Source organism: Peromyscus eremicus, chromosome 1 (assembly GCF_949786415.1).
Source record: "Peromyscus eremicus chromosome 1, PerEre_H2_v1, whole genome shotgun sequence".
Lineage (NCBI taxonomy): Eukaryota > Metazoa > Chordata > Mammalia > Rodentia > Cricetidae > Peromyscus > Peromyscus eremicus.
The window spans coordinates 27,975,445-27,991,197 of NC_081416.1; the positions used below are offsets into that span (position 1 = coordinate 27,975,445).

Below are 15,753 nucleotides of genomic sequence, written 5' to 3' on the forward strand. Positions count from 1 at the left end.
GGTCAGTACTGACTTGATTTCCCCATGTCTTGTGACTGATGTGTGGGGTGTCTTCAGCAATAGGGTCCTGTCATCAAGTAAAGGTGGACAATCAAGAATGATGGCAATATCCTGTATTATCTTGGGGGCCTCTAAAACACCTCTGACCAACAGCATGAAGGGCAGTGTCTCCCTCCTGCCACATGGCTTTTTATTTGGCAATTTACGGCAACTGGTGTGAATATAATTCTCTTGTGTAGGGTGAATTCAATAAACACATATTCTCTGTCTCTGTCTCTCTGTCTCTCTCTGTCTCTGTCTCTCTCTCTCACACACACACACATACACACACATACACACACACACACACACACACACACACACACACACACAACTGAATCCATTTAGCGTTGGTGACCACTTTGGATTGGATAACCTATTAAGAGGCTTGTTTCTGGAGAAAACTGTTTCTTTTTCCCTCAGCAGCCATTGACTACCTGTATTTCTTCATCTAGAACTGGGGCCTTGTGAATGTTTTTTCCCCATTTCTGTAGTCATGTCAACGGATGCAATCATTATGCAAGTCATGTTTATGCAAGCATATTGTTTGTGCAAGATTGCATGGGCATAGCATCCTTGTTAAAACTAGAAGATCCCCTCTCACAGCGGGCCTCCTGGTCCTCTGGCTCTTACAATCTTTCAGATCACTCTTTCTTGATAGTCTCTAATCCTTAGGTATCATAGGTGTCTTAGTTAGGGTTTCTATTGCTGTGATAAAGACTATGGCAAAGAAAAAGCCAACTTGGTAGTGGGGAAAGAGTTTATTTCATTTTACAGTTGTAGTCCATCATGAGGGTAAGTCAGAGGGAGAAATCAAGGTAGGAACTTGGAGGCAGGAACTGAAGCATGGAGGAGTGCTGCTTACAGGCTTGCCCTTCATGGCTTGCTCAGTCTGATTGCTTATATATAACTCGGGACTGTATGCCCAGGGATGGCACTACCCATAATAGGCTGGTCCCTCCCACATCAATCACCAACTAATAAAGTGCCTCACAGGCTTGCCTACTTGGCCAGTCTTAACAGAAGCATTTTCTCAGTGGAGGACCCCCCTTTCTTAATGACTCTAGTTTTTGTGTCAAGATGGCATAAAACTAACCAACACAGGAGTTAAATTCTACTGATATTAAAGAAATTATTATTTTGATTGAATTGTAGATCTTTTGTAACCAAGCACTAGAATCATTAAGTGAGCTGAATTTTTCAAATTGTTATGTAAGAGAGATAAATACAGGGAAGGAATAAATACTGGCAGCAGGGATATTGGGAAGGTGGGTGTTTAGTGACTTAAAATACTGGTTTGATTTCCAGTACATAGAGTGTGTAAAAGGTGTCAGTAACTGGGGTCTGTTTTTACAGTGAAGAATCTCATAGAAATCTCATACGAGATAGCCTGGTTCAGCTGAGATGTCACTTTACCTGGGAGCTGGTTGTAGAAGATGTGGACATGCCTGACTTGGAAAAGAGAATCTTTGATACTGAGATCCCTGACACCAACCACAGCATGGGGATGCTCAACCTCCTGGCCTATGTGAGACACCTGAAAGGCCAGCATAAGGAAGCCCTGCACAGCTTGAAAGCAGCAGAATCTTTGATCCAGGGAGAGCAGTTGGACAAGAGAAGCCTGGTGACCTGGGGCAACTGTGCCTGGGTGCATTACCACATGAGCAGCTTGGCAGAAGCCCAGACCTACCTGGACAAGGTAGAGAACACTTGCAAGGAATTGGGCAGTCCCTTCCGCTATAGTATGGAGTGTCCTGAGATAGACTGTGAGCAAGGCTGGGCCTTGCTGAAGTGTGGAAGACAGAATTATAAACGAGCCATGGCCTGCTTTGCAAAGGCTCTGGAAGTGGAGCCTGAAAACCCTGAATACAACATTGGCTATGCTATTGTAGCCTATCGCCAGGATTTCAGTGACAATGTTTTTTCTCTGGAACCCCTAAGGAAGGCTGTCAGGTTAAATCCAGATGATCCATACATTAAGGTTCTCCTTGCCCTAAAGCTTCAGGACTTGGGAAAACATGCTGAAGCAAGAACGTACATTGAAGAAGCTCAGGCTAACATCTCCTCCCAGACCTATGTCTTCGGATATATGGCCAAATTTTACCGAAAGGAAGGTTTTCTGGAGAAAGCGCTCCACTTCCTTGCTATAGCCTTGCAGGCAAAACCTTCCTCTGCCTTCTTGCATCATCAGATTGGACTTTGCTACAAGAGACAACTGTTCAAAATAAAGGAAGCTACACACATGCAACCTAGAGGTCAGGACAGAGAAAGAGCAGACCAATCCACCCGTTTGGCTATGTTGCATTTTCAAAAGACTTTAGAACTGAAACCCACATTTGAGATAGCCTACGTGAATCTGGCTGAAATGTACATAGAAACTGGCCAATTTGGAGAAGCTGAAGACAATTTTCAGAAAGTGTTGAGCATGAGGAACCTTGATGCTGCTGTACAGCAAGACATTCATCTCCGCTATGGCCGTTTCCAACAATTTCATAGGAGGTCAGAAGACAAAGCGATCACCCATTATATAAAGGGCCTGAAAATAGGAGTAACTTCTTCCTATGTCAGAGACAAGCTTCTGGAGGCTTTGCAGAAGCTGGCTGAAAGACGCATTCGCCAGAATGTTCGTGTTGTGGAAAGCATCAGCCTCCTTGGGTTTGTCTACAGACTGAGAGGGGACATGAGTGAGGCTCTGCGATGCTATGAGAGGGCCCTGAGACTCACTGAAGCATTGAACCCCGAGTTTTGAAGCACAGCTCACCAAGTGGCATATAAAGCATTCCCATGGCTCATTATTCTACTCTTCTTTTGGAGTTGTTACTTTAATTATGTGGAACCTGATGAAGCAAGTTGAAGATGACTCCCTCTGTTTTCCGGCTTTCTATAGCCCTGTTTTTTTGTTTTGTAGTTTGTTTGTTTGTTTGGTAGGGGTTTTTTGTTGTTGTTTTTTGTTTCTTGAATATGTGTGTCTGTGACAGGAGCATTCATTCTCCTTTCATGCTTTGCTGTGTTCATTGACCATGGTTGCTTCCTGCTCTTCTGGACACCTGTGAGGTGCAGAACCCACAAGAACCATTTTCCTTATGAGTGCCTTTGGAGTGCATGACCCACTCCCTCCGTCTTCTAGGACCCTGATCAAAGGACACTTCACCAAAGAAGACTTATTTTTTCATGCTTCAGGAGTCTCTGACCTTCAGCAATATGTGAGAGCAAATTAAATGAGCAAGGATGAGCACTAAAAAGGAGAGGCATTCAGGATTCCCCTACAGTATTCCAGTCCATAGTTCCATCCCCACAGGCCCTACTATAGCCATAGCCTGCTGGTCAATGAGCTCAACTTTATAATCAATGCAACTTTTTATATCAAGTTTCTGACCTCAGACAATTGTGTTGGATGTATGTGTTCCAAATACACTGACATTTAATTACAGCTAAGAAGACTTTCAAAGTATTCTGGGAAGACAGAGTAAAGGGGTGGCCTCTTTGCAATGTGCAAACTAAAAATGACATAAGTAATTTTATGACACTGCTTAGATTATTGAGAGTTGTGTGATATTATCTTGCTATTTTTCTAACCCTATAGTATTCAATAAAAATCTGCGAATATCACAGAATTTTGAGTGTATTTTGTTTGTGAAATCCACATTCTATGTTTGTATGGAATCAGAACACAGCAGAACCAACCTACACAGGGTTAAAAGGGACAAAGCAAAGAGGCCTCGGGAATATAGATACTATCGAATCTTAAAGAATACCTGGGGGAAGGAGGGCAAAATATCAGGAGAATGTCTAAAAAACTCATAAAGAATCATGCTATTAACTATCTGCCTACAATGCCTATAGTACATGTAAATCAATGTAACCTGTAGAATTTAAATGAAAATTTCCCATTTGGGCTGATGTCCCGTTTCCCCCCCCTCCCCCGCAGCCCCCTGCAAGAGCCATAGACTAACAAAAATCCCAATACCAGACATGAGAAACCCCCTTTTGAGTTGCTGGTCAGAGTTGTCTAAAAGACTTCCAAAACACTATAGGGCTATTGCTGCTGCTCTTGGTTGCCCCCTGAAGGTGAAAGGTAAATCTATATTGCTGAAGACACTATGCACTTTGGACTTAGGGCCCAGCAGACCCCAGGTAGATCTGCCCTTAAAGCCTCCTATCTGCGGACGGGCTGTCGTAGTATCAGAAGGTGCCATGCAAGCTTCCAAAGGAGGGAAGCAACCAATAGTACTACCAAGCTATGATACTTACAAACCACAATAACAATCAGAACAGTACTAGGATAGTCCTAAGAATGTAATAGTGACACATATACCTTGATGGTAACCAATAGTTCTCTAATTAGACTGAAGACTTGCTCAACAAGAGGGAAATCATGCTTGGTTCTGGAAACCAAGCCAACTGCCTAGGACTGGTAAAGTCGTGGATCTTAGAAGAGAGCCTACAACTGCCACTTTACTAAACCAGCATAATCCCTAAAACATTGTCCTATACCCACAGATGAGTGCAGTATTTATACCTCATCAAGAAAATTCTCTTCGTCACAGACAGAGACCATTATAGAAAACCACAATCAATCAAAATGCAGAGTTAGGAAGCCAAGTCCCAACATATACTTCTATATCACAACTCCTGAACCTGAGGCTCAGGGGCCATTGCAGAAGAGAGGGTGGGAAAAACATTGAAAAGCCAAAGGAACAGGAAGTTTGGTGTGAGATTGTGTCTGCTATAAATGTCAGAGGCACTATGGCTATAGAGTCTCCCGAACATAGCAGTCTAAACATGACCTGAATAAGGAGGACACCAGTAGACATGCTAAAGTGGAAGTGGGAAAGCTTAGGATGTCTCAACCCTATGCAAAAAACTATAGGCAACTAAGGAGTATTGGGATGGGAGAAATAGTCTTCCCCAGGAAGAGCACACCAATTAGTTATCCAATACCAATGGTTAACCCTGAAAACATATACATGTAAGTAACATTATACAGATTGAGCACACACACCACATACACATGTGGACACACACACACAGACATACAGACACACACACACACACACACACACACACACACACACACACACACACACACGAGTGATGAGGGAAGGAGGGAAGGAGGGAGACAGACAGAGCAAGAGAGACCTTACAAAAAAGAGACTCCCAGAAAAACTGGTGAAAGAACTCTCAAGCTGAACTCTGCTATCTTTTTAGTTCAGTTCTAAGCAAACAAAATGGCTCTTATTATATGCTACAGATGTGAGATAGTTTGCTATATATTGGTAGATAACTGATAGATTATACTTTTATTTCCCTCTGCCCAAATGTATTGTGGGGACATGACAATTACTGCTGTGTCTTCTTCAGCTACAGGAATGTCATACTAAGAAAGAAACTATAGATGACAGTACATTGAGCCCTATACTCTCAGATGTGCAATCTCACCTTCTAAAACCATGCTTCTTTTTAAGTGGCTTCTAGTATTCTTCAATGAGAAAAGTTTAGGAGCTAGTAACAGCTGTTACTAGTTAACAATTGAGACAGCACAATCCTTTTCATATACACTCCTATGCCTTGTTTGTAACTGGAAGTTTTTCTGTGTCCTACCTGGCCTGTGGTCAGGACAAATCTCTCACCCACAGTCCCACAGCGCTTTATAAAATAATCACACAGAGGCTTATTATTTTTATAACTACTTGGCCATTCGCTCAGGCTTATTACTGACTAGCTCTTACACTTAAATTAGCCCATAATTCTTATTTATGTTTAGCCATGAGGCTTGGTACCTTTTCTAAGTTCTGCCTTGTCATCTTGCTTCCTCTGTGTCTGGCTGGCAACTTCTAACTCAGCCTTCCTCTTCCCAGAATTCTCCTTGTCTGCTTGCCCTGCCTATACTTCCTGTCTGGCTACTGGCCAATCAGCATTTTATTAAACCAGTGTACAAAAGCATTATCCCACGGAACTCGTATGTTGTGGTAGTTTTAATTTCCCTACGCTCACTTTATAATATCTCAGACTGATGATCTGTTGTATTTCTGAGTGACATGTGCCATTTTATATAGCATTTCAGTAGAATTATTAAGTAAATGATGGCAGATGGGAATACTTGACAAAGGAATCCTTGGCAACTGAGTAAATTTATTCATTATGTTATTGTCCCTTATATTAGCCTCTTGTTTTAAATATGAAATTATTGACTTTGCAATTAAAAGTAGATATCTATGCTGTAACATGATATTTTGCTATACATATAAGTTATGGAACGGCTGTATCAATCCATTAACATGAATCACCTGGAGTACTTACTTTTTTATAGTAATAACTCTCAAAATCTACTCTTTCAATGATTTTCAGTATTGTTAATTGTCATCCTCTTCATGTATTTCATTGTCATCTTTCTGTAAGTAATATTTTTTAAGACAGGGTCTTGCTGTATTGTTCAGGCTGGCCTAAGATATGCCATGCAGTCTAGGCTATCCTAGAAGCTTCCATCTTCCAGGGGCTACAGAAGTGTGTTATCACACCTGGCTGATTGCTTCTTAAATATAGAATTTCCTAAGTCTCAAAATACCTAGAAGGATCAAGTTTTTGATTAGTGTATTTTGAGTCTATCAGAAGGCTGCTTGATGTGGGGGGTTTGCACAATTCTAAATTCAGAGAGAGAGAATTGTATATTATCATGGCATCCCCACCACTTGCATACCTCCTAACATGTTTTCCAGTTACTAAACTAACTAGAAAATCATCTTAGAATTTATTCAAATATTTTTTTTTTCTGGAATTTGGTTCCTCATTTAGGGGAAAGAAATTTATTCAAATACTAATCTTATTTATATGTTATTGCTTTTTAAATGTATAACCTGTGGCTATGAATTATACTCATAAATAAATTAAAAAGAGACCCCAGAGCTGTGCATGGGGCCCCACACCTGAAATCCAAGAAGCAGGGAGGGTGAAGACAGAGAACTGTGAATTTGAGACAAGCTTGGGCTACACAGTGAATTCCAGGCCAACGTGGGCTACACAGGGAAACCCTGTCTGAAAACAACAGCAACAATACAGTCTGCAAAGGAACAGCATGCAGAGTTGGAAGACTCTTCTGATGGCTGAGTGAAATGAAGCTCTCAGTGCCAGATGCTGACAAGTTTGAATGGGCCATTGCCACCCCGGATGGACTCTGTCCTTAGGCTGCTCTAGTACCAGTATCCTCACACACTCATGAGAGGGCATTTGCTCGGGTCTCTCTGGGCCCCCGAAAATATGGCCAAAGAAACAGCTGCTAATTGTGCACAGACCTCAGCTGGATCTGTGGACTAGAAGAAGAGTAGCAGTTCCTAGATATAGGTAACAGCTGGATTGGCTTAGCACGGAGAGAGAGATTCAAATAGATGTGCTTTGGAAAGTATGTTATGCGTTCATAATTTTCCATCATCCTAGTGGAAGAGAAATCTTTAAAAACTCTTCAAAATTCCATACATGTATATAATATATTTTGATCATATCTATCCCCACCACCTCCCTGTCAATATCCTTAGTACACCCCAACATGCTCCTCTCCCAACTTCTTGTCCTCTCTTTTTCTTTAATAACTGCTATCTGCTCCTCAGAAGCCACCCCCAGTCCTAGCAGAAGAAACTTCGAGATTTAATAGTATTGTCTTAGTTCCCTGTCCCATACCGTAATACACACACACACACACACACACACACACACACACACACACACAATTATCTGCATTCTGAGTTGAAACTTTTAGATTTATTATAAATGCATTTCAGTTTGTCATACATGTTCACCATAGAATCATTGTCAGGAATACACACAAACACGTGGTGGAATAAAAGAATAAGGTTAGGCAAAAGCTAATCCTTCAGGCTTAGATTGCTGCACTCAACTGGAATGAAGAAATAAGACTAAATTTGCATATATTACAGAGCAAAAATAGTGATCAAAAAGTGGTGTGTGAGCCTGGAGTCCAGTTTCCCTGGGTGATTAGTGATAAAACCTGCTGACTGGGAAATTATAGAGCTGGAATGGACGGGGAATCGGGAAGAGAAAGCAGCTCTTTAAAGTGTTTGTTAAAGCAATTCAGCAAGAGCGGCCTGCTCAGCAACACTTGACGGGAGGGCTCCTGCACCTCCACACCCGGTCGGTACCACTCCACGGCTCACTTCTCTCACAGTGCAGAGCTGAGCGCCTGCACACTGGCACACTTCCTGTTGTCCTCAGGCTCAGATGCTGTCTAGAAAAGGCTGCCTGTGCCCCTAAAGAGTGTCCCCCCACCCAGCTTCTGATTTATTCCCCGGAGATGCCAAGAATCCGGCACATTTTGCTGCTACAGGCTTTCGTCTGCGGCCTATGCTTGCTGTTTTAGCTCTTCCTTCTTAAGGGATTTTTCGTTTCTGTGAAACTGCAGTAAAACCTTCAGGGCAGCCAGGTCTTCAGACTTCCGGTGATACTCCTGGAGGTCACAATAACGCTGGTAGAGCTGTTGTTCCTCAGCACGAGGGCTCTCCTTGCTGAAGACCAACTGATAGCATCGTTCTACTTCCGGGGATTCGATGAGATCTGAGTAGGAGTTCAGAGGACTTCGCCTCCTCTCAAGAGCCCGGTGCATGTACTCCATCGTTAATCTTCTCAATTCTTCCATCTTCTCCCTGCTGTCACTGCTTTCAGCATTTCCTGTGTTCTGCAATTGTTCCAGTTTTTCCCTGTAACTGCACATGACTAAGCAGTAGAGGGAACTGTTGTGTGCTGTGGATCCCAGTGCTCTTACAAGGAATTCGTTAGCTCTGTCTTGGTTACCCTTTCTCTTGTAAAACTGGGCTGCTTTTTGCAAGACATCTGTTTGATCAGGAGCTTCTCTCAGGGCATCCTCAATCAATCGCTCCCCTTCAGCTGCTTCTCTTATCCTCTGCAGTTTCAGGGCCAAGAGAACTTTGACATACTGGTTCTTAGAATTCAGCTCCATGGCCCGCTTCAGCGCATCGACAGGGTACTGCTTCTCCGGCTTTTCTTCTAGACGGTACGTGGCAATTGCAAGCCCAGACGAGCACTCTGGATCACTAGGCTTCTCTTCTAGAGCCTTTTCGAAACACGTTTTAGCTCTTTCGTTCCTTCCACACTTTAGGCGCGTCCATCCTTCCTCACAGTCAAGTTCCGGACATTCCATGCTGTAAGGATTTGCAAACTTCTTGCAAACCTGTCTCACCTTGTCAACATAAGCCTGAGCTTCTGAGAGCCGGCCCATGTGATAGTAGACCCAAGCATAGTTTCCCCAGGTGACCAGACATCTAATTTCTGCTTGCTCATCCAGCTTTGGCTTCAGGAAGTCTTCAGCTTGAGCTAAGCACTCCAGGGCTGCCTCGTTTTCACCATCTAGGTGTTTTACATAGGCCAACAAGTTGTACATTGTCGCTTTGTACTCAGAGTTTAGAAATTCAATCTGGTTACACACTCTGTCTTCCATGTGAGTTGAGATACTTCCTTCCCTGAATAAGTTCCAGGTGAAATGGCACTTGAGCTGCGGAAGGATGTTTTCCAGAGAGTTCCTGGTGACCTCACTGTGGAAAAAACGCACATGGTCACCATGATGAGCACCTACACATCTTGTGTATCCCGTGATGGTTAATTTTACGTGTTAGCTTGACTGAGCCCCAGGAGACTGAAAAATTAACTATCTTCTTATGGATGTTGGACTCAGACTACAGTATGAGCCATGCGCTCTAGGCTGTATTTCCTTTCTGGCTATACTTTGCAATTGCTAGTTTCTCAAACACCCACTAGACATTCAAGATTTGTTTATGTCCACACCCTTTCCGCTCTTCCCACCTGCCTCCCCTTCCTGTTGTCCCTGAGCACAGTTTCACAAATCTGATGCAAGAGGCACGTTTTTTTTACATTTAAGGAATGGGAGACTCGGTGAATACTGCATCTTCAAGTCAGCAATGCTCCCATTTCAGTGTGTATATGAAAAATGTTGGTCCTTTTCAAATAGTCCCATCCCTTGGCCCTCTCCTCTTAGCCTTATCTCAGATCTACTCATTCAGTAGTTTAGAAATCTCTGCAATTTGCACTTTAATCATACAAAAGTCAATTATGATTCAGGGCACAAGCATAGTACAGTCTGAGAGACTGTCATACTTCTTATCTCTGCTCCTAGTTTACAGGGTAGAAGGTACCTAGCAGCTCACTAAGGGGATGGTCCTGATAACTTGCTCCCCAATTTTGATAAAGCAAATGTCAAAGCCAAGTGTAGTAGTACACATCTTCAGTCCCAGCACTCGGGAGGAAGAAGTAGACTGACCTCTGTGAATCTGAGGCCAGCCAGGGTGACAAAAGTTAGACCCTCTCTCAAAAAAAACCAAAACCGAAAACAAAAACAACAACAACAAAAGATAAAGTAAAATACAAAAGTAAATTCAAGTTCTAAGTGATCTAATCACATATTGGAGTTTTAGGTTACAGAATTAATAATGAACACAGGTGATGAAAAGTCAGGATGCTGCCGGGCGGTGGTGGCGCACGCCTTTAATCCCAGCACTCGGGAGGCAGAGCCAGGCGGATCTCTGTGAGTTCGAGGCCAGCCTGGGCTACCAAGTGAGTTCCAGGTAAGGCGCAAAGCTACACAGAGAAACCCTGTCTCGGAAAAACCAAAAAAAAAAAAAAAAAAAAAAAAAAAAAAAGAAAAGTCAGGATGCTGATAAGATAACCACAAAACAGCAATCCACAAATTCTGGTTTAGCCTTTTTAAATATAAGAAACTATAGTGGAACTAGAACCCCAGGGACTGCCTCTTAGGTCTCAGATTTCATGGGCCAGATTGCTTTTAGAGAGGCTTGACCAATGCATCTTCAAGGCCTTCCCTGCCTTCAGCTCTCACCTGCTTCTGTCCTTCCTTGGATTAATCACAAAGGAGAAAGATGCTGTGATGCTAAATTTTTATTGTCAGTCTGTTGTGATTTATAATTACCATAGAAACACACCTTTGGGTATGTCAAGGAAGGTGTTTCTGGAAAGATTTAACTGGGCAGCAAAAGCTCACCCTAAGTGTGGTAGGCACCACCCTGATGGGCCAGGGTCCAAGACTAAACACAAAAGGAGAAAGCAAGCTGGGTGCGAGTATTCATGTATCTCTGCTTCCTGAACACAGTGCGGTCAGCTTATGCTGTTGCCGCCATGACTTCTCTGCCAAGACCCTACCCTCAAACTGTGAGCCAACATGGACCTTTCTCCCCAAAGTTGCTGTCATTAGGCATTTTGTCACAGTATACTAAGCAAAGTAACCAATACAGAGACATAGACATAATACACAAATTGGTGAGACAGGTTATGAGAAATTTGGACAATTGCACGTTTAATCTCTAGACACTGAAAGACCACAACTAGGTAGAACAAGAGCTTTTCATGAGACTCTGCAAAGTCTACCCAGAAGGTACCAGGTGCCTTTCCAGGTCCTTTATTTACACTATTTTGTGATTTTTAACATTACTGGAAGAGCAGCTCAAGCTGCCTCTGTCCTGACAGAATGCTATGATGTAGACCTCTGACCAACATAGTCTAAAGGGTTCCCCCTCAGAGCTGCTTAGATCGGTGACTCTAGTCATACCCAAATGCAAAACACAGCAAAGCCTCTTGTTTGGGCTAGCCACTAAGGTTCTGGGCAGGTCTTAGCCTTCTGGTCAACCACACTAACAACTCACACCAGTCTTCTCACAGGCCCGTTATAGAGGAAGAAATAACCCAGAGTAGTAGGAACTGTAATTCCAACTCTGACCTTTCTAAATATTTGTAACCCTTGGGGCTGAGGGTAGGGATGACTGTCTTTTTTCTTTCCCTCAGAGTAGTTAATAGCATCTGCCTTCCCTGGGCCATTGATACCACAATCCTTCCCTGGTAGGTATTTGGTGGGAAAGGTACCATTTCCTCTTAGTTCCCTCTGAGGCTCTACCAATGCAGAACTCCAGCAGGTGAAGTTACATTTAAGAAAAATCACATTTACTATGACTTTTCTTTACTTACCATAAAATGTACTTCTTAGAGGGTGTAGTTTTCTGAGTCTCAACATATGTTTATGCCTATGTACCCACCTAGACTCCTAGTTATTTCTGACATCTGAAAAGATACCTGTGTGTACCTCCATACTGTATCATTATCGACTCCAGACAACCATTGGTCTCCTTCCCATAACTAGAAATTAGACAGAGTGTATATTTTTGAGGGATAATTGTCTTTTGCTTTCCACCAGCATTTCACAGTAGTTAAAAAAAAAAACAAAAAAAAAAAAACAAAAAAAAAACCTTTAAACATTGAAGTTTGGTTTCATATAAGAAATGAAAGAAAAAAACCCCCACAAACCCAAAACCTCCACTCATCTGTATGAATCATTTCTCTACCTCAATCCTGAAGTAACCAAACATTTCAGCAACTTAAATTGAGTTTGCAGTACTGAACCCAGCTCTCATAATACCTGCAGGGAAAGGAATGCTTCCTTTGTCGTCCCCACCCCTACACACACACACACACACACACACACACACACACACACACACACACACACACACACCGAGCTCCCAGTGACCTGATCACTGAATAAAACAAGAGGAAAGTCTAGTAAGAGCAATTCCGTTAGTACCAGCTTTGAGTCGAAAGTCTAGTAAGAGCAATTCCATTAGTACCAGCTTTGAGTCAAACTTTTGAGCCTGAGTGGATCTAATCGTGCCTGTAAAGCCTCTCTCTTAGCTCAAGAATTAGTGCCATCCAGGAAGCAGTTTTAGAAACTGCAGGATCCTGCACATGCCCACAGAGAAATAAAAATCAAAGGAAAACCTCAACAAAAGCCATACTAATTCGGGTGTGTTGAATCTATAAGCAGCCAGGCAACCTAAGAAACTTCCATGCAGAGAGCAGCTTCGTTTATCGTTTACAGTAGAGAACCAGACATCTCACTGACCTCATGATGGTGACCTGCTTCTGTGCTGCCGGGAAAAGCTGGGTGTGGGCTGAGCAAGTCAGAAATCTCAGTCCACCACAGGTGGAAGCTCAGAGGACTATATAAGGGGGCGATGGGGGGTGGTGGTGAGCACCAGCTGATGCTCTCCTGTTTCTAAGGACTTGTGTTTGTGAAAGGGAAGAGGAAACTGGAAAGTGAAACTGACTTAAAATCAACCAGGAGAGGAAAAAGAAACTTAATGATGAGATCATCTACGACTCAGCCCTGTTTCCCAGCCTGAAGCAGCGCAAAGCAGACTTGGCTTTACACACGGTGTTTGTGAAAACAGAGTCCCATGCGATAGTTCAAATTCAGACATTGCTTCTATGTACATGAATTAGATAGCTGTGGAATTCTGGTTGGTTGTTTGACTTAGCAGCTTGCTACTATTAATGGCATAAGAGGTTAAGTGCACTCCTGTTTGACCCATGCATTTGCCTTTAGCCTATGCTTTGGTAGGCTTCACTTAGCAAAGGCACTACAAATATAAAAATTTCAAAGATCTCGTTTGGTTCTGTTATTTAGAACTCAATGCCCGGTTTTGATCTAGTGGGACTTGAAACCTTAAAATACCAAATGAAAGAGGATGTATCTGCCTCCTTTTTCTTCTTTGCTTTGATTAAAAGGAAATTGTATGTTGAACATTTGCACATTGTAAGCATATTGATTTTAGAGATGTTGCTTAGGAGTACAAAAAAGGTCTGTGTAACAGAAGGGGTCAAGTTAGGCAAAGGGCACATAGATTCAGTTATTTCCTCTTCTCAGAATGAAAGAGATTCTGATTGACTGGTTGGTTGGTTGATCAACTGATTCATTGATTTCTCTCCCTTTCTCCTTCTCCTGCATGCACAGAGGCCAAAAGAGGACAATATATCTGATAGGAATTGTAGCCATGCTCCCATGACTGTGCATGGCTGGTGAAACACTTAGTCATTTATTTCCTACGTAGTCCGTGCACTGTGTGGTCACATAATTTGCATGCAGTGTGATCACGTAATCTATGCGCATGCATGGCGTAGCTAAGTAGGCCCATATGTACATGCATGGGGGAGTCCATAAAAGGTGGATCCCATGTACCCTTCCCCCTCTTCCTCACATATCTCTCAAATAAGCCTAAGCACACCCTTTCCAGTTCCTCCCTTCTCCTAATAAACTCTATAGTGGGTTTTGTTGTGCCTCGTGACTTTTCCTCACAGGGTAAACAGTGCTGCATAAAACTAACACTATCTTACCCTGGAGCTGGAGTTACAGGTGGCTGAGCTGCTCAGCTTGGGTGCTGAGAACTAGACTCATGTCCTCTATAAGAGCAGCAAGTCCTTTTGGCTGCTGAGACACCTCCCCAGACCCATGGAGAACCTTACTTAACAAATACCTTCTACCATTGTAGGATGAATTCTCTGTCTTCCTGATTCTTGTTTTATCCTAGCTCCTGGCTCAAGAAGTGCACTTGATTTTGCCATGTATGAGTAACAGTTGCGTGTGGTAACTAGACAGTGTTATTTGTCATTAATCATTTCCCCATTAGTGGGAAAAAACATTGAAATTTATTATACTAAAATAAAAAAAAAATCTCCCTTTTAAGAAATGTGTAAAAGTGAAAAGTTGACTTCAAACTAATCAAAACATTTAAAACCAAAGGTATCTGTGAGAACTCTTGCCTTCCTGAGAATATTGCCTCACCTTAGGCATCTTCTCAGCCCCCAGATTTCACATTATACACCCACTTCCATATGTTTAAGAGAAGATGAGTCACAGGATGCATAATCATGTGTTAGGCACTTTCATGACATCTTCAATCTTGATACAGAAGGCTCATCTCTTGAACATTAAGCTATAAACTATGGTGATATTTTATTTGTATTAAAATGTTATTTGTATGTTAATAAATAAAGTTGCCCGGGGGTCAGAGCTATTAGCAAGCCATAGGAAAGCAGGGCAGTGGTGGCATACGCTTGTCATCTCAGCACTTGGTAGGCAGAGCTGGGTAAGTCTCTGTGTGTTCAGGGATACAGCCATTATTGGATACACATGCCTTTAATCTCAGTACCAATCATGGAAAACCTGGAGGCCTATACAGACAGGCCGTGACGATTCAGTCATGTGGTTGGGTTTACAACCAATGAGAATGCAGAACAGGAACTCTATATAAAGACTTTAACACAGGGGTAGCTCTGGTTCGGAGAGGTAGGACCACTGCAGGAGGAAGGGTAAGGTTTTAGCTCTTAGCTCTGACCTCTTAGCTTTCTTCTTTGCATTGGTTCTGTGTTTCTTATTTAATAAGAAGGTTGGTTACATCTACAATAAACACAATTTCAAGCACTTGGCTTTGCTTCAGAAATGGTTTTGGCCAATTGAAGAAGCCAATAAATTACCTACAGATAAATGAAGCATCAGAATGTAATAAAGATTTATCTTGCTCAATCAGGCACCCTAGGGTCAAGAATCCTCTTCCTCTTGATACTTACTGACTTCTGAGCTAAATATTAATGAAGGAAAACAGCCTTTTCATCACTCTATGCACAAAGTCACAGCATAAAGTCATGAACCAAAGATAACCTCTAGATAATCTTCATGATAGCTGGCACAAAGCCATGGCCTCCCAGCATGTAGGAAGCCATTCTAGTCAAAGGAAGTTAAATTGTCATGATGAAGAGTTAGCTATCTGTACTCTCATGTTCACTGTAATAGTATTTAAAATAGTCAGGTTATGGGAATGTGGTAGTTTGAAT

General features: G+C 42.4%; 2 protein-coding genes across 2 annotated transcripts; one reads left to right on the forward strand and one right to left on the reverse strand.

The window, feature by feature from the left end:
- Positions 1-1,444: 1,444 nt before the first annotated feature.
- Positions 1,445-3,496, forward strand: LOC131896519 (interferon-induced protein with tetratricopeptide repeats 1-like). Its single transcript, XM_059247195.1, has one exon. The coding sequence runs from the start codon at positions 1,484-1,486 to the stop codon at positions 2,786-2,788; it is 1,305 nt and encodes a 434-aa protein (XP_059103178.1). The 5' UTR covers positions 1,445-1,483; the 3' UTR covers positions 2,789-3,496.
- Positions 3,497-7,776: 4,280 nt separating this feature from the next.
- Ifit3 (interferon induced protein with tetratricopeptide repeats 3) lies at positions 7,777-13,160 on the reverse strand. The gene is made up of 2 exons (XM_059247207.1): positions 12,986-13,160; positions 7,777-9,596 (listed from the first exon to the last, which is right to left on the reverse strand). The coding sequence occupies exons 1-2, from the start codon at positions 12,988-12,990 to the stop codon at positions 8,390-8,392; spliced, it is 1,212 nt and encodes a 403-aa protein (XP_059103190.1). The 5' UTR covers positions 12,991-13,160; the 3' UTR covers positions 7,777-8,389.
- Positions 13,161-15,753: the final 2,593 nt, after the last annotated feature.